At 32.0% G+C, this 27,200-nt stretch overlaps 3 protein-coding genes across 3 annotated transcripts; 2 read left to right on the forward strand and 1 right to left on the reverse strand.

Moving 5' to 3' along the window:
* Positions 1-220: 220 nt before the first annotated feature.
* On the reverse strand, positions 221-3,347 carry LOC100791987 (indole-3-acetic acid-amido synthetase GH3.6). The gene is made up of 3 exons (XM_003540002.5): positions 2,837-3,347; positions 1,401-2,332; positions 221-1,080 (listed from the first exon to the last, which is right to left on the reverse strand). The coding sequence occupies exons 1-3, from the start codon at positions 3,139-3,141 to the stop codon at positions 494-496; spliced, it is 1,824 nt and encodes a 607-aa protein (XP_003540050.1). The 5' UTR covers positions 3,142-3,347; the 3' UTR covers positions 221-493.
* Positions 3,348-9,704: 6,357 nt separating this feature from the next.
* On the forward strand, positions 9,705-10,529 carry LOC102663128 (uncharacterized). The gene is made up of 2 exons (XM_006593087.1): positions 9,705-9,951; positions 10,150-10,529. Exons 1-2 carry the CDS (start codon positions 9,705-9,707, stop codon positions 10,527-10,529), a joined length of 627 nt encoding a protein of 208 aa, XP_006593150.1.
* Positions 10,530-25,852: 15,323 nt separating this feature from the next.
* LOC121173152 (uncharacterized) lies at positions 25,853-26,815 on the forward strand. Its single transcript, XM_041007220.1, has one exon. It carries the CDS (start codon positions 25,853-25,855, stop codon positions 26,813-26,815), a length of 963 nt encoding a protein of 320 aa, XP_040863154.1.
* The last annotated feature ends 385 nt before the right edge of the window (positions 26,816-27,200 follow it).

Here is a 27,200-nt window from a genome sequence, read left to right on the forward strand (position 1 = left end):
TTATGACTATAGGGTCTTTTTATTTGTGTATAATGTCAATTATAAAGTTCAAACCAAAATTTCCTACAAACCACTCAAACTCCTCACTATTAGGCCAATTCTTGTGAATTATGATCATAGGGTCCATAATAAAGTTGAGAAGACAAAAATAAAAACAAAAAATGGAGAAAAAAGGGGAAACTAATTTAGTGGATTAATAAAAAGAGACAAGAGAAAGGCATTAGACAACAACAGCTTTCTTTCTTTCAAACAGGAATTGCTTTTTACAGTGGCTAGGTTCAGTTCACTATGCAAGTTAAAAACAAGGGACTAAAATCAAAGTCTTTTTAAACATAGAATTAACCTAAAAGAAGGCAAAAAAAGAGTAATTAAAATCCCCTCCCTTCCTCACCCCCACCCCCCGCCCTCCTAACATGTCCACAAAAAACAGTTCACGTGAACCACCATGAAAAGCTACCAACCACATAATAATGTCCACCTTTAGATTCTTTAATCAGTTCTGGTTGATCCACTGCTTGTGGCCCGGAACCCATTTTGGACATTTGGGACTAAAATACTTCTCCACCACCCTTGAGTTCAAGAGCTCCACCACAGGTGCAAACTTAACACACCTTGGAGTCTTGTACTGATTTATTGAAGCCCCTAGGCTTATGGCATAGTCCATGAGCTTGTCAAAAGTCCCCTGTTCCACAATCTTGATCTCAAGGGGCCCGATCGATTTGTCGGAGACGCGGCCTTGACGATACACGCTGTTGAGTGATTCCTCTATGGCTAAGCAACAATCCTCAAACACACAGGGTGGAATTGGGGTTGAGCCTTTGAGGCTGAGCTCCCAGTACAAGACATAGTGGCCAGGAATTGTTGTGGTGTCTGCATAACTTGTGTACTCAGACACCGATGCGTCAAAGGGCACCAAGTGTGTCACAGCATTCTTCATTGCGTTCTGAAGCTCCACCTCGTCGGTCTTGTCCGAGTCTATGCTCAACACCACGTTCTTTCTGCACACAAAGTTGAATTGGGGTGCCTTGTTCTTGAATCCAGCCACCCTCAGCACATCACCAACTCTGTAACGATACAATCCTGAGCACACAAAAAGCAAAAAATAAAAAATTGCCAATTGTCAATCACCAAACCCATGTCCAATTTTGTGGTATCTTAAGATAAAAAAAAAAAAAAACATGGTTTTAAAAAATAATCAGAGTTTTAGCAGTAAAGTCAAGGATTTTGGAGTATCTGCTACCGTAATTGTGATCACATGGTAACAAAACAACAACCACAATTTAAAACCTTGAATAATGTTAAGGATGGTAATGAAACAAAACCGCGACCGCAATTTAAAACCTTAGATAATGTTAAGATAAATGTGACAATAACAAAAGGGTGTTTTTGATTATTCTCACCAGCATAAGTTGTGACAACAAGTTCATATTCTTGGCCAAGTTTGACATCAACAAGCTCAACCAGCTCCTGCTGTTCCTTCTCATTGAGGGATCTGGGGGTGTGGAGAGAGTCATGAGACACCCCGTTGCTTCTATTAACAGGCAAGAACTCGTAGTAGCACATGGTGGGAATGAGGGTGTAAGAGACCTCGCTTGGCTTGCAAAGAGGGTTAAGGTTGACACCAAAGTAGCACTCACTAGACGCATACATGGTGCACACAAGTGGTAGCCCATTGCTATAGTAGTCCAACGTGGGGATGTACTGTGACATTGTCCCAGTCACAATCACATCCACATACTTAGTGTTGGGCCACAGCCTGGTGATGATGCCCTGCCAGGAGCTCTTGCCACACTCGCTCTGGATGAGATCCCCAAGCCTCGGGTCGGGCTTGAGGATCTTCATCACAGCGTCGCGGACCGAGAGGTCCGTGATTGTGTTGTTAATGGTGCCGGTTCGAATGTCGTGGCAAAGGAGGGGCCAGTGCTTCTCAAGGAAGCGGATGGCCCTGATGAAGCCGGAGGCGAAGACCGCGCCGACGCGGAGGACCTCCTTGTGTTGGCAGAGGCCACAGAGGAGCTGGGAGTACATGCTCTGGTAAGAGTCCGGGCAGAGGACAGTCTCGTTTGGGCTGGTGTAGTTGGTGTAGGGATCATAAGGTCTGTCTTTGAAGTAGGAGCTTTTGTAGTAGCTGGTGAGAACTGGACGCGCCACGATTCCACCGGGCGTTTTGGCCTCGGATTTTATGAACATTAGGTACATTCCTTTGCCCTTTTCTAAACCGGGGACGAACTGGGACATCACTGGCATCAAGAGGCTGTAGAGCAAACTCCTTCTCCCTAGCTCTTCTTCAATTGTTGGCATCAGCTTCCTCTCACCTCCTGATGTCCCAGAACTAGCCCCACACACACAAAAATGAACACCAAATTAGAAAAAAAAAATGGGATTATAACATTGATTTGATAATTGAAAGAAAAAAAAAAGATTGGGAGATTGAATCAATTCTCTTAACATTTTAATCAAAATAAAGACTAGCATTTATGCCGATAAAAAAAACAAAAACAAACAACCCATGAATATCTCACTATGCTATATGCACAAAGAAACAAAAAAGGACATGAAAAACAAGCCCATGTTAAAAAAAATAATCTTTTGATTTTATTTTGTTTTCTTGAGTTAAGTTAGAACTAGACCACCCCATTAGGGTGATTTATCACGTCTTTAAGTTCAAACTTCTTTGTCGTCATTATATACATAAAAAAAAAAAAGTTAAATTAGGCCAATCTATTAGGATCGGGTGTGAAGTGTTAGGTTCAAACTTTGTTTTACGAGAAAGAAAAAAAAAAAGTGGGAACTAGGCAAAAAAAGAGAAGTATTATGTATATGTGTGCATATATACCTAGTGAGGAATTCTGAAATGGGTTTGGAGCAAAGGATTGGAGAAGTGTCGCCATTGGCGATGCGGTTGATATCGGGTTGGATGTCCTCGTAGGTTATGACAGGCAAGAGTTTCTTGAAGGTTTCGCGGTCGGTTTGGCCGTGGAGGTCGTGTCTCTTGAGGTACTCAACGTTTGCATTGTTGGAGAGGATTTCGGAGAGGACCCTCTTCTGAACTTGGTCTGCGTTGGCAGTGACATCCTCAATGAACTCGAGAGTTTTCTTGTTTTGCTCAAAAAGGTTGTAGTCTCTCGGTGCCTCAGGCATGGTTGTGGTGATGTTAGTGATGGCTAACAACAACCTTGTTGGTGTGTGTATGTGTTTTGGGAAGGAGAAAACAACAACAGGAGTTTGGTGTGTAAGAGAGAGAGAGAGAGAGAGAAGAAAACAATGACTCCAATAGTAATAGAAACTCGTTAGAAAGGAGCTAGAAGATGGTGTGTTGTGTTGGGCGTGAGTTGAAAAGATGAGAGAAAGTGGTATATATAGAGGCACATGTCAAGCTGGGTTTGCTTGAGGCTAGGGACAAGGGAGTAAATAAATGTAAACCATGGAGGGTATAATTGGGAATGTGTAGCCATTTTGTGTCACTTTTTGTTTTTACCTTTTTTTCTGTATATCTAAACATTTATATTTAATATATCATGACAAAGCACACTATATTACAACTTCCATGCATTTATGGTCATATAATAAACTAAGTCACCTATGATAAAAAAAAAATTATTCGTAGAAATCAAAAATAATTTAAAAAAAATTATAATATTCATAAATTATGTTTATAAAAAAAAGGTAAACTTCCTTTGATAGTTTCGAGGACTTTGATTTGGCTTGTTATAAAAATAATTATAAAAGTAATAATAATAAAGGGGAAGGGGGAAATAAAAAAGAAACGTGAATTGAGATGGCATAAAAACACAATTTCAATTGGAAATGACTTGGCATATTATTTGAACATGAGTGAGTGAATACCATCACCGCTTTTTAAAGATAGATGGATAGATTGAATGGAATCCATGTGCAACATAAAAGGAATGCTTATGGAGTCACTTTGAAATGCTTTGCGGTTGTTTGTCAAAGTGCTTAATTAGTAGTAGTAGATTGGTAGTCCATATCTTAAAGAGGGGCATAAGATCAAATAATGTGGAATAAAGACAAACCTATATCCCCATTATCCCTTTGTCTCGTATAGGATTGGCCAGCCCAAAATTCATTATTTTGTTTCACCAGAGTCCCACACACCGATGTGTCAAAATATCAAACGTTTTTTCAATTTTCTCACCAAAAGAAAAATAAATAAATAAGTTATTACGCATAAATATTTTAGGTTTTGAAATTTTAAAAATCTCTCTTTTGGTTTGCGTTTGTTTTAGGGAGTGCTGCAAAATGCAAAATTCGCCCTTGTCGTGCAAGAAGAACGGCGAAACGATTTGGAAGCCACCTTGTGGAGGCGTTGGAAGGGAACAAGAGGATTAAAAATGTAGTTAATTAAATAATTAACCGGCAACGTCCGGTAAACTCGGTGTTTAAGTAAACCCATGACCTGCTCGCTAGGAGTGCGGAGGGGGATGTCCCACAAAATACCGGTAGCCACTTACTTAAGTGGGTTAGTTACTTGCGATTGCCGGTAACAAAAAATAACGGCGTTCCTCGAATTTCCCGTGATATTCCCTAGTCAAAGTTTCGCGAGTACTTGGGCTTGGAGAGTGAAAGACGGGAAGGGATATTGTGTGAGTGGTTGTACGGTTAGACTAGTGGGGTTTCTTGTTCGAGAGTACAAAAGAAACGCGCCAGCTGGATGCCAAACTTGGTAGGTTGACACGTGTAGAATTTTTTAAAACTATTTTAATGTGTCTTAAACTTAAAATATTGATTACAATTTAATAAGAAAAAACAAAAGGTAAGTGTATGTATTTGGGTATCTATTACAAACGAATGTATGTGTTAAAATGAAGTTTATGAAAACATTTTTATTCTTCCTTTTGGGTTCAGTACATTTTGTGGTGAACCATTAGATTTAATTTCAAAATTTGTGCACAATAAGTTGAACTAGAAATTAAACATGCTCTAAAGTTGGGTTTGGATTATCAATGCCATTGTTTGTATGGGCACAACTTCAGTATGGAGGAAGCATCATCTTTCGTTGTTTCTGTCTCCAATGGTGAGCTGCAATAAATTCACCAGAGATCTAAACAGATCTAAACACACGTACGACATGGTTTGAGTGAAATTGATTCTGAATATTTAAATAATATCTCATATTTAAGTTTTATTAATGAAAAAACATATTAAGAGAAAGACCTTCTAAAGGTGATGACGATAGATGCTAATTATCAACAAAAATAAAATTAATACTTCCTCTAAATTCATATATAAAAAATATTATTATATTTTGAATTTAAATATAAGTAAATTCAATTTATTTTACCTTATTTAATACCACCATTTATAAAATATCTTTCATTTAATTCTAATCTTATTTTTAAGAAAATTTTAAAAATAATCTTATTTTTTACTTGAAATTAAAAAATTTATATGATGACAATTAATTTTCTTAATGATTGTGAAATTAGTTTTATATATATATATATTCAAAAGAAATATGTATTTCAACTGGGGCCCAATAATCACTTATAATCATAAAATCATGTCAGATTTATTTATTATGGTATGAGTGACAATTCATGCGTTTTGGTGGAGGGATATAAAAGTGAACACTAATGCAAAAATAAATATGTTATTGGTGGATATTTCATATCAATAAAATGATTATTAAAAAATAAATAAATATTTTTTATTAAAAGTTAAGATTAGATGTATTAATAATATTGAATAGTATATTATTTATAAAAGGAACTTTAATTTTAATTTTCTAATCAATACTATCTTTAAAACACTTATTAGCATTTTTTTTTCTCTTTACTACCTTTTTATTGGAATGTTCCTTATCCTAGATACAAGATTAATCTCCACTCTTAAACGTTTGGTTGTATAGTGGCCCTCTTCATGGGTATTTTTAATTTAATGTGATTTCGACCATCCTATTATTTTTCTTGGTGGATTTCAAATAGTTAATTAAATCCCAGATAAATTCTAAATTCTAAATTGTTTTATATTAACATGTGTTTGATTAGTCATGAAAAATAGATTACTCAATAATTAATTATAAATATAATTTAATTATGTAAAACAATTTTTGTTTAAATATATTAGGTGAAAAATATTTCATTTAAATTATTTAAAAGTATTTGAAATTAGTTGTAGCAATGTGATTTTGTACTCAAATTAATTTTTTGAAATAAAAAAGGAAAAATTAATTAGAAAAAATATACCAACTTTCAATTTTAATTTACAAAATTTTTTTATATGAAAAAATCTATTATAGTACATATCTAATATTATAATTTAATTTTGACAACCATTGCAACTACTATTAAACAATAGAGAAGAGGATTTATAAATGATTTTTATGACGAGCTTAATCTTTCGTTTCATAAATGAAGCTTCTAATGTTTTTTTTTTCTTAAGTCTATAATTTCATTTTTATAACATATTTCTAAGTTACATAATAAAGGATAAATTAAAATATCCTTTTCAAAGAAATGTTTAAATTGTATACTTTTTTAAGTTTTCAAAAACTATACAATATTGTCTTTTAAAAGGTAAAAAAATATTATACTCTAATAGACGTTTCTTTATATATACCTATGGTGAATAGTTATAAAAAAAATACTTTCATGATTTTTTTTCTTTGTATAACTTTTAATGTCACTTTCAGTTGCTTTGGAATATCATACCCAAAGTTGATAATAGTAGTTTAAAATTCGGTATTTACGTAAGAAGATAAGCTATTATGAAAGATCTGTCCACATTAAAAAAACTAAATATAACATATATTAGTATTTTAAGGATTAAAAGATTTTTTTTTTTAAATATGAAGAAAGACAATGTAATTTAAGAGTTTATCAAAATGAGAAAAATGTAAATATTTATAAAAGAAAGATAATAATAAGTATTATTTCTCTTTATTTATTTTTCTCAAAGCTAGTATAAAATATAACAAAGTGTATGCAAAAGCATATATTCTTATAAAATTAAAAACTGTTTATATTTATGCATGATCTTGTGACATGTTAATTGTATATAATGCATAACTAAATTATATTATAAAAATTTACATTACAAATGAAAAATATGTTGAAGATTAATCTAGAAAAGTATAGATGTATAATTGGTGGTCCATTATCTAGAGAGTTTTATACTTATAGATATGTTGTAGTCTCTAGAAACTTCTTAATGGATATAGAAAAATATCTTATTAGCTAAAGTCATAGAAGCACCTAGAATATTATAGAGATGGATGGTAGATGATAGATGAGTTTAGAAGACTCTAGGACTAAGTAATATAGAAGTGTGTAAAAATCACTTATGTAACCTATATAAAGGTATAAGTTGTAGCAAACCATGTAAGGTAAGTCAAGAAGTTAATAAGCACAATTCAAGTTAAGGTATCAATTTTCTGAAAACTTATCCTCTTTCTACTCTCATCATTTCTATCATATATTTCTATCATATCCTTCCATAGAAAAAAGCATAACCAGGTTCCATATCCTAACAAAATAAATATTTTTAATAAAAAAAAGGTACAAAATAAGTTTCATATACTTCATATAAATTATATCGCATTATTTGAGATCCATGGATGCTTAAAAAAATCAATATTGTAGATTAGTAATGAATCAAGTAAGAAAGAGTGAGGACATGGAATGACATTCGGGTATATATATGTGTATGTATGTAAATGAAATGTTTGTATATATGAAAAACAAAAATTGTTATTCGTACACAATTAACTATATATTTATCTTATATTTGTAAGCATTAGAAACTTCATTTAGTTTAATTAACGGATATATTGACGCTTTTGCTTAACTGCTATTTATTACAATTTATATACTTTACATATGATCTATATCCGATGCATCGTGCATGACATGAGAAGCATTTTCTACAAATGCACCATTAAAAATGACAGGGGCTGGGCAGCATATTATTATAAGAATTCATTTCTAGAAGATAAGTATTTTTTATATATATATAAATTAGAGAAAATGGATAATGACCTTGTGAAATAACAATCTCTAAGTGGGAGATTTAAAATTGGTGAATTATAATATCTTCAACTTTGTCATTTTTTATATATATAGAAATTAGAGAAAATGGATAATGACCTTGTGAAATAACAATCTCCAAGTGGGAGATTTAAAATCGGTGAATTATAATATCTTCAACTTTGTCACGTAACTGTGTTTAATATACACCCGTAGTACGTAAATGTATAGTTATAAAAGGAAAATGTGTGTACGATTTAGTTTTTCTTAAGAAAGAACAATTTAAAGTATAAAATATATGTATATAATTATTAATTAGAAAATAAAAATTAATATTTATAACTTCATAATCCACGACCATTAATATTTTAATTAGTAGTTATAACTACAGATTATCACATATATGAATTGGTATAATTCACATTGCATGAGCTAATGATAAAGAGAGAAGTGGGAATTTAGATAAGGTTGAGGAGATATTTAATTTAGATGAGGATTTCTTGAATGTGAATTGTAAATTAGTTGGTCTAACTATAGTTAACCTAACTGTGACCGAGGGCAGACAAAACTGAAAAAATTGTACCAAAGATTTTCGTACATATGATGCTACTACTTACTCTATCGATCGGTATCACAACAAAGTTAATTATTATGAACCATAAATTATTTTGAAATTGTTTAACGCAGTTTTACTGTAATGAGATTATTTTAATCTGATAAAATTATTATGAACCATAAATTATTTTGAAATTGTCTAACGCAGTTGGTCATTGTTTGTAGTTTAATTAATAAGAATTAGAAAGATGAGTATAAAAATTAAAAGAAAATGAAATGTGAAGAAAAATTTAGCGCAAGCAAAAGTAGACATAAAATATCTCCTTACTAATCTATCCATAAAACTATTTCTAAAAATAAAATAACTTTTTAAAATTTATCTCGATCTCCCCTCTCTTCCTTCATTCCCTCCCTCTTGTTGATGTATATTGTAATTCAGTTAGTTAGTTAGAAGTTAGGAGTTAAATAGTTTGACAACTATGAAGGTTGTTATAGCTAAATGTGCAGTGTGTATAAAAATAATAGTGATCATAGATGAGATGTATGAGAGTGCAGAAGTTTTAATTCATAATTCTAAGTTTCTTCTATTTTTTCAATTAATTCTTTTATCTTCTCTTATTCTATAACATAGAGTGAGTGAGTACATAGTGTGAGTGTGAGTGAAGAATTTTACTTGCTCCAACAAACTGGTATTCAGAGCAAAGGTTCAAGATCCTTGGATAACGAAATTGAGATGGCTTCCTCGAATGGAAATTTTCCAGCATCTATGTCTGTTCTCAAAGGCAAGAACTATGATGATTGGTGTGCTCAGATAAAGGTAATCTTTCGATTTCAAGATGTGACAGAAGTGGTGCAAGAAGGGGTTCAAGAACTTGACAGGAACCCAACTGATGCACAGAAGGTGGCTCACCGTGATTTGATGAAAAGAGATGCAAAGGCATTATTCATTATTCATCAGTGTGTAGATGCAATAATTTTCAGAAAATTAGATCTGCTGATACTGCAAAGAAGGCACGGGATACTCTAGAGAAATCCTATGCAGGGGATAGCAAACTCAAGAAGGTGAAGTTGCAGACCTTGAGAAGGCAGTATGAACTTCTACAAATGAGTGATTAAGAAAGCATTGGTGAGTTCTTTTCTTGAATCTTGGCAATTACAAATCAAATGAATGCTTATGGTGACAAGCAATCAGACTTAGGGATCATTGACAAGGTATTAAGAACCTTGACACCAAGATTCGATCATATAGTGGTGGCAGTTGAGCAAGGCCAGAATCTTGAAGAAATGAAGATTGAAGAACTGCAAGGAATACTTGAAGCTCAAGAGATGAGGCTCAATGAAAGAAATTCACAAAGATCAGTTGAGCAAGCTATGCAAGTCCAAACAACCAAAGGGAACAACTATGATTGTGGCAAGAATAAGAAGGGAAAGGGAAAGTGGAAGAACAATAAGTGAAAGGGGTCTGGTGAGGGCTCCAGCAGCTCTGGAAATCATAACCAGAATGAAGAAACTGACAAGAAAAGTGGAGGGAATCACAAAGTGGGCAAGAAGAAATTCAACAAGAAAGGGATTCAGCGTTATAACTGTTAGAAATGGGAACATTTTGCAGATGAATGCAGAAGTAAAAGAGTTCCAAGAAATGCAAATGAGGCTCAATTGGCACAGGATGAGGATTCTGACTCTGATAAAGTGTTACTAATGACAACAACAAACTCAGAAGAAGACAATGTTAATTTGTGGTATCTTGACACAGGCTGTTCCAATCACATGACTGGACATAGAGAGTGGTTTGTAAACATTGATGATAAGGTGAAGAGCAAGATCAAGTTTGCAGATAACAACTCTGTAACTGCAGAAGGCATTGGAAAGGTGATGATTCAGAGGAAGGATGGACAACACTCATTTATCAATGATGTGTTGTATGTTCCCAATATGAAGAATAATATGCTGAGTTTGGGACAGTTGCTAGAAAAGGGCTACTCAATGTAGATGGAGAACAGTCAAATGAAGATATTTGATAGCAATAAGAGGTTGATTCTAAAGGCCCCTTTGTCAAGAAACAGAACATTCAAGATTGGAATTCAGATTGCAGAATTTCAATGCTTGGCTGCTTCTATAAGTGATGAAAGCTGGATGTGGCATCATAGGTTTGGTCATCTAAACTTCAGGAGTTTAAGTAAATTGAAAAGTAAGAAAATGGTTCATGGCCTTCCCCAAATTGAGATACCAAAACAATTATGTGTTGAGTGTTGTGTGTCAAAGCAACCAAGGAATTCTTTCAAGTCAGAAATTCCAATTAGATCCAAAAGAAAGCTTGAAGTAATCTATTCTGATGTGCGTGGTCCTTTTGAAGTGAAATCCCTAGGAGGTAACAATTACTTTGTGTCATTTATTGATGAATTTACTAGAAAAATGTGGATTTATGTCATTAAGCAGAAAAGTGAAGTGTTTAACATTTTAAAGAAGTTTAAGTTGTTGAGTGAAAAGCAAAGTGATGAGGTGATCAAAGTGCTTAGAACAGATGGAGGTGGTGAGTATAACTCACATGAATTTCAAGTATTTTGTGATGAAGAGGGGATAATTCATGAAGTGACATCTCCCTATACACCTCAGCATAATGATGTTGCTGAGAGAAGAAACGGAACCATTCTGAACATGGCCAGGAGCATGATGAAAGGGAAGGGAATGCCTCATTATTTTTAGGGAGAGGCAACTTCTACTGTTGTGTATATTCTGAACAGGTGTCCCACTAAGAGATTGTAGGGATACATACCTAAAGAAGCATGGTCAGAAAAGAAGCCTAGTGTGAGTCATTTCAGAATATTTGGTTCACTGTGTTTTAGGCATGTGCCTGAGCAGAACAGAAAGAAACTTGATGACAAGGCTGAACCAATGATACTTATTGGATATCATCCAACTGATGCCTACAAGCTGTATGATCCTAGAATGAGGAAGGTTGTGATTAGCAGAGATGTCTTGATAGATGAAACAAAGGGCTGGAATTGGGAAATAAATGTTGTGGTGAAAGAAAGGTGATTGTGAACCTTGAAGACAAACAAAGTGAGAGGATGTACCATCATGTGGAGAGCAACTTAGAAGGTCACAAAGAGAGAGACAAGTACCACAAATACTTAGAGAGTATGAATTGTATCCTGATATAGCAATCACTGTAGAAGGAGATTTTGTGTACTTTGCTCTACTTGCTGAATTAGAACCAATGAGTCATGATGAAGTCTCACAAAGTTCACATTGAAGAGCAGCTATGGAAGAAGAATTGAGTGATTCACACTAATTTCATTCACTATTTTTTCTTCCTTCCAATAGAGTGAGTGAGTGGATAATGTGAGTGAAAAACTTTACTTGCTCCAACACCTCTGTGCTCTCTCTCCCTTCTAATTTTCTACTTTTAGTTTTGTTTCTCCATTATTCCAATCACTAATTCCGTTTGATTAAATTAACTTCGATTTTTACAAAAATCTAAGTTAGGTAAAATTAGATTTTGAAATGAAATAAAATAGTACTATTTCTTTCTGTGATTCGAAAAGTCAGCGTTGTTGTAATTGTATAGTAGCATTTTAAAAAAAATTATATTATGAATAACAAAGATATATTACTAGTTTACGTATAATATTTTTATTTTCGTTTTTTCATTTAATTTTTCTTGTCTCGTGTTTCTGTTGACTTGTTTTTCCTATATTTATTCTTTGTATAAAAAAAAGTTATGCTATGAATATAATTTCTTTCTTCAAACTAATTGTGAAATGCATAATATTTGAGCGAATCTTAACTGCGAAGCTTCCTGAAATTCAAATTCACTATTTCTTCTACCTTCCACTTGTGCTGCATTATAAAGGAGGCAGCAGATACTGACAAAAGGAGGAATCAAGAAAAAAGAAGGAAAGGACATTGTTATAGTTTTGATGCAAAATGTAATTAGATAGTTCATTTAATCTGAAAATAGGAGAAGATAAATTGTTATATAACCATTCTATTATATGAACTAATGAACCATAATCTGGTTTAAATATTTTTTAATATCTAAATGAATTAAAATCAATTTTATATAATTTTTAAGGAGTTGGTTGAATGAAGCAACAGAAAGTATTACAATGACAGATCAAAGTATTAAAAATGACAAGTCAGAGGGTTAAATCCTACTTATCTCTTGCGGTATAAGATAAACACTATATATGAGTTCGAGAACGAGTTCAATCTTAGATTAGACACCATCTCTTATTCCTATTTTTTCTTTTAAAAAAATTAATTAATTTTATTTGAATCAACATGAAGAGAAATGCTAGCAATACTCTTTCTAACTTTTTTTAAAGATTTTTTCTTTGATTATAATTTATTAGAAATCATAATTTTTGATAGATTTTTCTTCTTATTTAATAATTTTTTATCTTGATTTATATTAAAGGAGAACTAAAATTAACCAAAATTGATAACTTAAAAAAATTTTAATCGATGACAAAGAGACTCTGTGAGAAAGTATCAGAAAGATTACTGTTAGCATTCCTTTCAACATAAATGATATTTTTTTTTATCAAGCCTATCACTAAATAAAAGCTTGTTTTCTTGAAAGATATATTGAAGCAGTTTCTGACTAAGCATAACGTGGTGATCTGTTTTTAGTGTTTTTGCTTTGAATTTAGTATATGTTTTCGTGAAATAGCATGACTTAATTACCAGGAAAAGTGCCGACCATTAGGTATTCAAAAGCAAAGTCAAAAATATAATTCATACGAAAAGTCATACAATACTTAAATTTGAATTCTCAGTCTGTATATGTAAGTATGTCTGCTGTTTTACTTTAAGAAGCAACACGTACGTAGTTGGCAAGCCAGAAAAACAACTTCTTTTCTTTTCTTCCTAAAAAGATCATCCTAAATTAAAAAAAAAAAAAAAACCCACAATTTTCTTGTGGGGGTCAATAATTTTTGCCAATTCATCCACACCCCCAATCCTCCCACAAAAAGCAAAAGCAGGAAAAACCTATCTTCAAAGACCTCATAATTAAGCAATTCCAACAATGATAGCGCTTGCTTGACAAAAGTCATTGATTCAAGTTGAAGATGAAATGTGATGGGAGAATTCCTTCTCTAAAGTTGATTTTATCTCGTAGCTGTTATATCAATAATAATAATAATAATAATAATAATAATAATGATAATAATTCACAATTTTTCTCATTTATTTGATATAAACTATAAATATCTTCTCATCAACAAAAAAAAAGTTTAATTAAAATTTCATTTTCTCAAATTTTTCAAATTTTAATTTTTAGTCCTTCAAATTCTTTTTTGGACAATTTTGAGTTCTTCATTAAATTTTTGTCAGTATTTTTAGTTTCTCTAAATTTTTTTGTGCATTTTTAGTTCCTTATTTATTTTTATTACTCAAAATTAATACATATTTTAGTCATCTTTAGTCTCTCATTTATTTTATATTTGGGAGTAATCTTGAGCAATAAAAATAAATGAGGAATTAAAAATGGGCAAAAAAATTTAAAAGAACTAAAAGTGATGACAAAAATTAATGGAAGACTAAAAGTTGTCATAAAAAATTTGAGAGACAAAAAATTAGAAGCTAAAATACTTGAGGGGCTAAGAACTTGATCAACCAAAAACAACTATAAATATCTTCTACTTAAAACAAACTAGTTGTTGAAATTAGGTAAAATCACTCTATAAGATATTAGATCTTTTTTCAAGCATTTAACGTAGTAGTATATTTAAAACTTGAATTTAAGATTATTGATTAAATTGAAATAATTTTACCCCAATTGATATACATACTTAGTGGTGTGGAAATACATAGAACTAACTATGTTTTGTGATGGTTTCCTCGTTAGTTATCAATTTTAAAAAATACAAAAATGAATTTATATGTAAATCTATTTATGCTTAAAAAATATACAAATATTTGTGATCATGAAGCATAATATGTATCACATAGTATAAAATAAATAAGTAATGTAATATTTAAGGCTCACTACTAGAAAATATGTTTTCTACGTCGATTTTGTAGAACATTTGATGACGATTCACAAACCTTCTTTAAAGTTGTCATTGTGGAAAGTGAACATTTTTCACAATGATTTCTTAATCGTCTTAATATTTTAGCTTCTACATTGGTTCCTAAACAAACCGTCTTAGATTTTTTTGTTTAAAAAATATTAAAAAACGTTAATATTCTAAGACATTTTTATGAAAAACCGTCTTACAATCATAACATTCTAAGACGGTTTACGATGAAAACCATCTAGATTCTATGGATTTTAAGATCATTTTCAGTGAGAACCGTCTTAAAATCTTGACATTTTAAGACGGTTTTCGATATGAACTGTCATAGAATCCATAGAATTATCTTAGAATGTCATTGTAACCGATGTTTATTTTAATCTTTTTAAAATGGTTATTTTGTTTTCCCTTTAACCAAACTAGCAATTTCAGTGTAACAGACCTAAACAGATTGTAATCCTATATTCAAAATTGTTTTTGCTCTAAAACAAGAAACATATATATGAAGAAACAACAACATACTTGAGATGCATTCAACTCTAGAAGCCCGGGTGCACCAAAGCGACGAGACAGGGCATTATGCACCATTTGAAACTCGACTTCATGACCCAATAAGTGATGGTAAATATACATAAATATTGATTAAAAAAATTGTCAAATTTTCAAATAAAAAAATGTAGAGCACAATTCAAACAAAATCATAACCTCTATTATTTAAATATTCTTCAATTAGTTAAAACAAGCATAACCTTAGTGCAATGCTATTTCCATTATAGAGATGTTCCCTTACAAGTTTATGCTGCAGTATAACTTTAACCTCACAGTTAGCTCCAAAATCATCCAAAAAACACATGACACTTGCTCATATATCATAAGAGATGTTGATCTAACAAAACCATTGATGCAATCCTACCCCCAAGGACATTGGATAGAAGACTCCAAGAAGATTGGACTAGAGATGCAGGAGAAGATCCTATGGTTCTCATGAGCCTTATGGTAGATTTTGGGCCCATGGGCTAAGTATGAGTCCACTTATCTTTGTACATATTAGATTAGGGTTTCATTATTTTTGGGCCTTGTATTTAGGGCTCCATAGTGTAGGGAGGGTACCCTAGTAATGTAGGATTTTTCAGCCATTGTATTTTAGGGCACTTAGACTAGTTTTTGTATTAGGGGTAATTTTGTAATTTCACATGCATTAAGTGCACTATTTGATGTGTGTGTTGGAAGAGAAATTTAATTGAATTGGGAGAGGTCCAATCCAATTAAATTTTGGACCAGCCTAAGGGGGAGGTGAGTATTTGCTTGCTACACCTCATATAGTCACACTTAATGCATGTCCTTCATGTTTTACATGCCTCATGACATCTAAGCACACTTAATAGAGAATCTTGGACTTGATCTTGAATTAATGGGTTGAACCATAACTGAAATTCACTAATCATAATTAGTGAAATTTTGGATCCAAATTTGGCTCCACAAATTCAAATTCTAGTGAAATTTGAATAGAAATTCAAATTTCCCTCTAATTTTGTGTGACACTTTTTAGGCTATAAATAGAGGTGTTGCATGTGTATTTTTTCAACTTTGATAATTTGAGAAATTACACTTCAAAGTTCAGACTTCATTTGAGGCATAAATTTTGTGTCCCCCTCTCTCCCTTTCCCTCCACTCATTTTCTCATACCTTCAAACTCTTATCCATGGCTTCTAATGGTGGTGAGCTTGTTCTTGACTCATCTTCTCCTTGAAGTGCCATCTCCAATCACCTTTTCTCCTTCTCCGTTCTGCTATCATTGATCTTCAAGAAGCAAAGGACTTCATTGATAAAGAAGATCCAAGGCCTACAATCTCTACATAGAGCTACATCAACCATATCATAAAAAGATAAAAATAAATAAATACAAATTATAATGTCCCTGTACTAGCCCATTCCTTAGTACATTGAAATTAATAACAACAAATAGAACTACAGCCATGTCCCTTGTCATGTTTGATAATAAAAATACAACCCTAAGCATGGCAATCTTCAATTTGGGTGAAAAAACAAAGGAATAACAAAAATAACATAAAAAGAAAAGGAGGAATACAAGGCATCCAGCTAGTGTCATAAAACTTAATCAATGGCCAACTTACCCAGTAACACTTGTCTCATCCACAACAAAGGTTTCATAGCTCCTTGCATTCTATCGAAACTTGTACTTTTCAAGACAAAATCAACACTTAATCCATGGTTAACATAAACCGGAACCCCCTACAAATAACAAGGGCAATGAGCACAAGGCATAGATAATTGAAGGCACAATATAAGCATCACAAACTAATGCTAAATTCACCAGACTAGCATGAAGCTCCAGTGCAACCTCCTCTTGTGTAGTTAGCTTAATCTGAAAATAGAATATAAAGCATCTTACACAACATATAATGGAATAATATAAATAAAGTGCTAACATAATATATCTATACAATCATACACATTATTCCATATAATTTGCACGCATACACTAAACAAGTGAGCAATAAAACAAAATAGCATATAACAATAAATAATGCTTTACTTGTCTACTTTTATATTAATTCTAACTACATAGTTGGATGCTTTTGGCACACTGGCACCTAGCTAGTCCACATATAAATCATCATATTTGTAGTTGCAACATAAACCAATAAGCATTATGTCAAGCAAGTAACAACATCTAAACATCAATATAGGCAAAAGAGATTATTTTATTTTATTTGCAAAAACACAGTTCAATTGGTACTTGTTAGACTGTAACTAAATATATGGAATACCAAGCCTCATAAGCGACATCAAAATTTCAGATCTAGAATCAAATTTTACTAGAAGACAACTCATATCTACAATGTCATTGGAGTCAAATAGATTTGTAGCATGCGTTATCTTAAATCGTTGTATACTAGGTTTGCTAATTTCTACGTAGTAAGGCCACTAACATGAGTAGTGAACATTTTTACTAGAGCTTATTGAGGATCTCATGAGTCTCCCCCAACACAGTCACACACATACACATAAACCCATAAAGCTAGCATCACTCAACAGTGTTACTTCAAGTCAAATTTTCACGGATAAAGTTACCACTATGTAGATTATGTTGATAAAAAACAAATTATTTACACCAAAGTGTTATAAACAAAATTTTGGCATACAATACACTTCAATAAGTTGTAAATAAGCTCTTCCAAATGGCCTTTTGCACATAAGTTGTTTATAATCAAAGAAGAAATAGGGTTAAATTGTTTTCATACAAGTTGTAGCTTGTTTTTATAAGCTATACTAGATATACTAGATACTTATTAAAATAAGCTCAAAAACAACTTATATACATATCATAAACTATTCTTATAAGATCTCTCGACCAAACATAGGGTGAAGAATATAGGCATCCTATATCATCTAATGTTGCCAGCCCATGCCACCAGCAGAAGTAAGTTCTATCAAGCAAGTTCATTGCTACCGTTATTGAAACCAAATTCAACTGAACCTCATTACTCCTACAGTTCTACATTGCAATTTAAGATTCTGCCTCTATTGAAAAGAGAGGACAATGTAGCACAATCTCATGCGGTCACCTTTATCACATTTGATGGATTTGGGGACATTAGGGATGGAAATCCAAGTAGGGAGTTTGATAGTTTGAAGGTTGTCATCATCGATAGCGATCAATATGGAGTGGTTCTTGCCGGATTTGAGCTTCAAATCGTTGGTGAGATCGTAACCCAACCCAATGGCCCTTATGGCATCTTTCACCGCCACCCCTTTATTCTTCCTCGCCATCATCTTATTCTTCTTCTTTTTCACGCGCTCATCCCCCAAATCAATTGATTCCTATGTTGTTTGAATGAAATTTGTGAAGATGATGGATGTGCAGAAGACAAAAGAAAAGAAAATGAATGAATGGAGTTCATGAGAATTGGAATTGGAGATGGTTGTTTCATAATGGCTATAGTCAAAGGGAGACGTAGTATTATCAATATACTACTTGCTTTTTTCCTTGTCTAATGTTAAAAGACTAGTTAAAATAGTCAAAGTTTCCAACTTACTAAAATCTAAACCCCTTTTCAACCTTGTACTATAGTACTTTTTTATTTTAATTTCATCTCTTCTGAATGTACCAATTTTACTAAACTAAAAAATTAAAATACTTCTTTTAGCTTATATGTTAGACCTGGCCATTTTCGATATGCTAAGCAAATTTTTGCTTACCATATGATTGGAGGATCAATGTTTTCATGCTTAGCTTAATGGTCCATTTGGAAGAAAAGAAACTAGAAGGAAAGAAAATAAAGAGAGAAATATAGGATCACAAAGTTTTTTCTTTTGTTTGATTGAATAGAAAGTGTAAAGAAAATAATAGGAATAATTTGACTTCACGAGACACAAATTTAAACATTTCATTTTTTATTTTTCCTTTAATTTAAATTTTAAAATTTTCTTTTTATTTTCATTTTTTCCTCTTGACCAAACATGGGGTGTCTCTTTCCATTTGTCAATTTGAGAGTATAGGGTGAAGAATAGTTTATTATACAGTGAAGAATATAGACATCCTATATCATCTAATGTTGCCAACCCATGCCACCAGCAGAAGTAAGTTCTATCAAGTAAGTTCATTGCTATTGTTATTGAAACCAAATTCAACAGAGCCTCATTACTCCTATAGTTCTACAAGCTTAATTTAAGATTCTGCCTAAAACTACAACAAGTAGCAACACTACTGCATGAATTTTGCACCAACAATTTGGTTTTAGGAACACAACCATTCATAGAAGATTATTGCTTGGCAATGAGAAAACCATAAAGCATTAAAGAGTATAATGGTTTCCTACATCAATAACCATCTACAAATTGAAGCTTTTGCTAATCAGAAAAAAAAATTGAGTTTAATTGATAATCAATTTTGACTACGAATGATTAAAATTCCTTTACTTTACTGTTGTTTTTTTAATAAAATAATGAGGAATTTAATATCATGTTAATTTTTTACCAGCGAGATTCAAAAGGAGAAAATTACAAGTGCTTTTGAGGAAAATTGATGCAAAAACTTGAAGAGAAAGTTGAAGATTGAGACAGCTCGCTTAGCACACAAGACAGACCTAACGTGTCTCCTCGCTTAGCGGCCAACTCAAGCTTAGTGCAAAGAAGGCGCACGAAGAAGCCCAAAGGCGTGCTTAGCGCGAAAACCTGCGTTAAGCACTTGATCATCGCTATACTCGCTAAGCCCAGAATGCCCGCTTAGAGCGAAGTCGCATGAATTTTAAGCTACCTTAGGCCTATAAAAGGAGTGGCAAGCAAAGGAGAAAGATACTGAGACTCAGAGCTCTCTAATGAATACATCCAAAGTTTGAGCATCTCTCATAGGGGAAACCCTCTCCCTCTAGCCACTCTCCCCTCTTCCTTTATCCATCCTTCTTCTTCTTCCATCCACATTTGTCCCTAAAGTGTAAAGTCTTTCATGACAATGAGAGGCTAAACCCCTATTGTTGGGAGCCTAACAACCAAATGTCCTTGTAATGTAATCTTTCTTTATTATCTATTTAATGCAATGCCGATTTTTATTATTTCTTTCATGTGCTTTATTGTTATTGTATGGCCTGATCATCCATGCATCTATTTAGGGATTAGGCATTGGAAAGTGTTTAATTTCTGAAGAACTGGGAAAGAGCATCTAAACAACTCATTGTTAGGGATAGAGTAATCTTGTTTTACCTATGCATACATCTCCAAACTTCATGTAATTTACTGTTTTATCTCTACAAAGAGATTTGGGAGAGAGAATAGATAAATTAGGTTCTTCATCGTGAGAGATCAGGATTGAGTATCTTAGTAGACGTAGATGGAAATTAGAATAGCATTAAATAGAGAAACACATTAATATTGCATCAAGGGTGGTTAGGTATGTTAGGCCCCAACATATTTTAAATTATGAATTTACCTTTAAGCATTAAAACACATTATCATCATCTTTATCTTCTATCTTTATCATTTTTTACTTTAAATCTTTATCTTATCTTCTACCTCTCTTTATCTTATATTTTAAATTCCTTATCTTTCTTATTCTTGACTTTCTCCAAATTTTACATTTACAATTTTTCATCTTCTACCATTCTCTTGCTAAAAAATTGGGATATACAACAATACAAGTACGAACAAAGTCCTTGTGGATTCGATACTCGAACTTCTGAATACTTTATTACTTGAGACAAATTGATGTACTTGCCAATGAGTTACCACACCACTACTGTATGAATTCCGCACCAATAATTTGGTTCTAGGAACACAACCATTCATCAAAGATTATTGCTTGGCAATGAGAAAACCATAAAGCATTAAAGAGTATAATGGTTTCCTACTTCAATAACCATCTACAAATTGAATCTTTTGCTAATTAGAAAAAAAATCTATATTTAGCTACAAGTATGCTTATCTATCCCTCAATGCAAAACACTCCATATCCAAAGGGTATCAAGACACCTTGTGGCCTTATTTCAAAACTATGAAGCCATACTAACAATGAGTGCCTATGCAAACTTGCACATCCTGTGAAGCTAAAAAGTTAGAGGCGAAAATGAAAGATTGACACAACCTTCCACGACAACTGCAGCACACAATGTTCCACAACAACGGCTAGGCAACACAGTTGAAACCTTCCATGAAGGGGCGACAGGGACAGGGCGGCGCGGGAGACACCTTTGATGGCTGGTGAGTAATGGAGGGCACAAGCTGAGTGAGGGCATGACGAGTACGGTGAGTGATTGAGGACACAAGGGTGGGTGAATAAGTGAATGTGCCAGTTAAATAATCATGAAAGCCACAACGGTTTTACTAAAAATGTCATGGAATGTTAAGTTCAATGACAATTATACAATTAATCGTTGTTGTACACATCATTTCAAGCCGATTTTTGTAAAACCATCTTCGTTGAAAAACCTCCAATTTAAAAAATTGTCATTGTCTTATATAGTAAGACGGTTTTGAGGGACCAATTTAAAAGGTGCATAGTAAAAAGTTGTGTTTTTTAATAGTGGCCTAAAGATATTTTATAATTATTATTATGTTGCATAATGTGGATCTTAGAAATCAAGATGAGTTATTTTCTTAAAAAACCAAACTTAAGACGTAAAACAAATCAAAATTTGTTTTATTTTTATGTGAAATACAGCAAAGTAATTAAATTTGAGTCATCAAATCAAATTTTATGTCAAGATCAAAGGGGAATATTTATAATATATTAATATTTATTAGTTAGAAATGACCACTCAGTGCGCTGGCCATACACAATATATAACACAATTTTTTTTAAAAAAATTCCAAGAAAATTTGTGTTATTTAGATGACAAATCATTTATGACCATTATTAGACTTATATTTTGAGCGAATATTTAATTTACTTATATTTTTTTCTTAAAAATTATATTGTGCAAACAGTTCATGACAATATTAAAAAATATTATCAACTAGATTGGAAAGAAAGTAGCTCCTCATAATATGACAAACTAATATTTAAATTCTTCTTTAAATGAATGTTTACATATTTAATGACTGATAATACCTCCGATAAGATTGTCATTAAAGGATAAAATCTATGCGAAAAAATATTAAAAAAAATGTTAACTTCAAACTTATTAATACTAATATTAAATAAATTCAAGTCAATTTTATTATACGTATAAGCAGATAGACAACTGATAAGCAAGAAGATGTTTATTTTCTTATGAATAGTTAATACCTAACAATTCTAGTTACTCAAAAATCAAAATGGCAGATATATGCCGGTAAGATTACTTGGCCAAGTATCCGGGGTCCCAAGAAGTGTAAAAGAATATGCATGATAATGACATATAGAAGTGTATCGTATCATATCTCGTCCTAAGAAAATAGGAACAATAACCATACACACATGTGGGTGATCGAGGATTGAGGAAGTAACTCATGAACCTCGATTTGTCCTCAAATTCGTTACCTAACATATCCTTTAGAAGAGTTCAATTAGCTGTTATTAATTAAGAGTCAACCACACCACAATTTATATGCTTCACGCACTCACACACTGTATTAATCCCACGATGTTAATTAATGTCCTAAGTAGACATGTTAATTTGACCATTTCTTTCTAATCTCCAATGTTGGGCTCAAACATTATGTTTTTCAGCTTTTCTTGTCCCCACTATTGTGATTCGCCGTTTGTTCATTAAAATCTAGCTATGATCTTGAGTTCAACACATGCACTTGCATAATAATAATTTGACCTTTTCTTTGTTGGAAATGATTTTGCTCGTATACTACACATGTACGTACGAAACACTTGCCCCCAATTTCATGCTTGAAAGTAGAAAAAAAATATTTAAATTATATTCTCATGTATTGACCACTTCCATTCCACTACTTGCAAGTCGCAGCTCAGTCATATTCGAAAAAGGCTAAAAGAAATAAAAAAAATATAATGAAACATTTATTTGTTTTTATTAATCAAATACGACTTCGATGAATTTAATGAAGTGCACATATAGTTGATGGGGTTTTGACATTGAGGCTAGAATCCGGAAAGTTCATTATATCGAAGCTGTCAACTTGTTATTTGTATTAGGTAGTTGGCAAGAATCAATATCTAGAATTTCCACTTCCAGTGTATCCGCTAAGAAAAAAAAGAGGCATTTTCTTTTTCTTTTTTTTAAATAGTTTTTTTATTCTCTGAAATGTGATATTGTTTTAAAACCTATATTTTTTGCTTGTACTGTAAACATCTTGAAATTGTTTTTATTGAGTGTATCAAAGAAATTTCCTAGCATAAATCTACCGAGTAATGTTATTTATATAATTAAACTTCGCACATTTTTTTAATAGGGAAGAAAATAATATGAGATAAAATAACTGATATGATATAGAAAATGAAAGAATAAATATGTAGAAAATTTTGTGAAATTCATTATATAAATATCACTCAGATTTATTTATCTTTTCTAGTATGATCATAATATATGGATGTAAAATATTTATTAATTTTATCGATAATTAATATCTACTGAAAACTTAAATTTATTAACTAATCATTATTATTGATATCTTTTGTCTGAATCACAATTTTTTATCAATAAAACTCAACTTTAAAAATTTTCTTAAAGATTGAAATCCAATTTTACTTGAAATGATGAGACGTTGGTCAAATCTATTTATCTTTTGAACAAGAAAGAAGCAATTTTACAAAAACAAAATAGTAAATTAAAATTAGTAAAATATGTATGTAATTTTTTTTAAAAAAATGTCATTAAAATTTGTGTGACCCCAATATTAGTGATAAAAAATAATTTTCACACTATTTTTTAAAGGAAAAAACAAACAGAATTTATTAATACGAAATTGCTTCAGAAGTAACATAATTTTCAAACTAGTAATTCAAGCTTTTTGTACAGCTAAACATGTCAAAAAAATGTGATCAATTATTAATTAGACATTCAAAATGTGATTTTTTTAGGGGGTCAGAGTAGAGTTCTTTAATTTTAAACCATAAATCGTGGCTAGTGAAGTATTAAATTGGATAAAAAAGGAGCTTGATGTATTCCAACAAAAAGAAATTTATAAAGAAGTGACGCAAAAAAGAGGAACTGTTTTTAAGATAAGAAAAATCAAATAAACTAAAACAAACAAAAGTCAATGTTCGGCGATCCCCGAGAATAGATATCCACAATTTGCCACGTCAGCATATCACCACTGAAAGTGATACTCTGCATATCATATATCAATCTGCACATACCCTAAAATCAAGAGGCAGTGTCAGCAATACAAATGAGGAGAGATTCTTATCTGTATTCATAGTAATTTTTCATATCCATTTAATGCGTATTACTGTAGTTTCTGATCTCAAACTAACTTAAATAAACAGTAACTATAAACAGCTAAGTTAAATTACGTTAGGTGATATAAAATCCGATTTTTTTAGCCAATGTTTGATTAAGCGTTCAAACACACACGAGTCAGGTATATATGAGACGGGAAAATAATAACTTTTTTTTAATATTCATTTTTTCTTGAATGTGTTAGTTGATGTGTGAAGTCCTGAAAGATAAAAAAAAAACAAATTTTATTTTCAAATTATTGATGGTATTTATCATTAAGTTTTATTTTGTTAATTTAAATAATTATACTTAAATGATATTTTTTTTACAATGATGATGTGACGGGTGGTAGTTGTCATATGTATCATTTATGTTATATGTAAAAGTTGATTTTTTTTATCTAATCTGAAACTTAATTATTTGTTGTTATTTTATTGACATTTTAATAATAAAACTTAATTAGGTACTATCATTCTTGTTCCTAAAAATATTTTAAAATTTTTAATTTAGTGTCACATATTATATATATATATATATATATATATATATATATATATATATTATTAACATATATAACAAATGAGATTTATTTATAGTGATAATAATTATTTATAGTGGTGAAAATTGAATGAAAAATAATTGTTAAATACAAAATTTAAAAATATTATATTTTATATTTAAAATCGTTATTAATGTATTTATTATATTTTATTAAGTTAAAATTCTAACAAATAATATTATAACATTGACAAACAAAAATATAACTCAATTGAAAATAAATAAACATATGAAAAAATAAATTAATTTTTCATAAGAATCAAATTAAAAATGTGTATTATGTAGGGGTGTTTGTAGATCGATTCGAATCAGTTTTGATTAAATTTAGGATTCAACCCAATCAAATATGATCGGTTTGGTTAGGTTCAATTTTCACAATTTTTTTTTGAAATCCAATCCAACTCATTCATGAATGGTTTGGTTCGGTTCAGACTAACGAGTTATCCATTTAAATTTGATTTTTTTTCCTTCTTAAAACTACTATTTTATATCATAATTCATCCAAAAATCCAATACAATTAATACAATATTATCAAATGTCTGAAAGTAATAAAATGATTCATTTAATATCATCAACATAATATTATAAAATAGACTAATATAAATTAGAATAAAATATTTTTCAACAAGATTTACTATAATAGTTCGAATAATAATTATTTTCTACAAATTAATTTCTTTCAATAAGCTTTGCTACAATTAAATTTGTTGCAACCAGATTTGTTGAAACAAAAGAACAAAATATGATCCATTAATATTAAAAACATGACAGAAAAAATAAATATGAAAAAAAGATAAAAACAAATAACAATGCACCTGAAAGTTCAATTTTAAAAGCAATATTAAAAGCAATTTTAAAAGTTCAAGCTCAGAACACGAGGTCATGGTGGGATCAAAGAGGAGTCGTGGGCGGCCACCAAAAACGGTGTCTCCGGTACCTGTTAATCCTCCATCGCCGGTGGCTCCACCGGAAATGGAATCAGAAATCCATGACGAAGACGAAGATGGTGATTTGGCTAATAGTAAACAAGGACCTGTTAATGGAAGTGAAACGATGGCTCAAGAAACCCTAATCGAAGACCAAGATGGAATTGGGCATAAACTCTGGGTTGACATGATTAGTGGAAATAGAAATCCAGCTAAGGGTAGAGTTATGCAGTATGTGGCTCCCAAGGTGGTAGATGGTGAAATAGATGTGAAAATTGAGGATGAGGATGTTGCCCCAGAATTGAAATTTTGGGAAACTACTTTGATCTTGTATGTCTTAGGTGGAGATATCAGTATGCATATGCTGAAGAATTTCATGGAGAAGGCTTGGAACTTTGTCTCCTTGCCGGATATGTACTATCACGATGATGGATATTTCATGCTTCGCTTCAAATCTCATGCGGATATGGATGTTGTTTTGATGAAAGGGCCTTATACAATCAGGAATATGCCTTTGATTTTGCAGGAATGGAGGCCGGATTTTGATCTCAAGAAAGACATGTTGAGCACCATCCCTATATGGGTGGAATTGCCAAAACTTCCTTTGCATCTATGGGGAGAAACTAGCCTAAACAAAATCGGTAGTGCCATTGGAATTCCTCTGGTGACAGATGAATGCACTACACATAGGCTTAGAGTTTCATATGCCAGAATATTGGTGGAAGTTGATATTACCCAGAAGATGCTTGATGAAATTACTATTACAGATAATAAGGGTTTAAAAAGAAAGCAACCTATTGAATACGAGTGGAGGCCAAAATTCTGTGAGAAGTGCCAGACAATTGGGCATCAATGTGATGGAGCTACTAAGCATAAGATTTGGAAGCCTAAGCCGAAGAAAGTTGATCCTGATAAATAGCCGAAAGCAGAAAAGAATAGCACTCTGGTGAAGACTCCAATTAGAGACAAAGGTCCCAATATCATTGATGTTGAAGACGGTGGTTGTTGGACAGTTGTTAACAAATCTAGAGATAAAAGAAAAGGTAAAGATGCTGCTGAATCATCCTCTACATTACAATGTCTGAATGGCTTTGAGGCTTTAGGGGCTTTGAATGGTCCACAAGGCCCTTATGACAGAGGCCCATGTTAGTCTCTTGGAATGTAAGGGGGCTTAATAAAGCTGGCAAGCTAAGGGAGATAAGCTCCCATCTCCTTAAGCTTCAACCTACTATTGTTGTTTTGATTGAAACTAGGGTTAAACAAGAAAAAGCTCAAAAAATTCGAGATAAACTCTGCTTGAAGGG

Source organism: Glycine max, chromosome 12 (genome assembly GCF_000004515.6).
Source record: "Glycine max cultivar Williams 82 chromosome 12, Glycine_max_v4.0, whole genome shotgun sequence".
Classification (NCBI taxonomy): Eukaryota; Viridiplantae; Streptophyta; class Magnoliopsida; order Fabales; family Fabaceae; genus Glycine; species Glycine max.

Bases quoted from the DNA above. Each gene is read 5' to 3' on its own strand.
- LOC100791987 (XM_003540002.5), bottom strand. From the start codon at position 3,141: ATGCCTGAGGCACCGAGAGACTACAACCTTTTTGAGCAAAACAAGAAA. The intron at 2,333-2,836 runs GTATATATGCAC...GTGTGGGGCTAG, and splicing joins ATTTCAGAATTCCTCACTAG to TTCTGGGACATCAGGAGGTG. The intron at 1,081-1,400 runs GTGAGAATAATC...TTGTGTGCTCAG, and splicing joins TGTTGTCACAACTTATGCTG to GATTGTATCGTTACAGAGTT.
- LOC102663128 (XM_006593087.1), top strand. From the start codon at position 9,705: ATGAATGCTTATGGTGACAAGCAATCAGACTTAGGGATCATTGACAAG. The intron at 9,952-10,149 runs GCAAGAATAAGA...AACATTTTGCAG, and splicing joins AGGGAACAACTATGATTGTG to ATGAATGCAGAAGTAAAAGA.
- LOC121173152 (XM_041007220.1), top strand. From the start codon at position 25,853: ATGGTGGGATCAAAGAGGAGTCGTGGGCGGCCACCAAAAACGGTGTCT.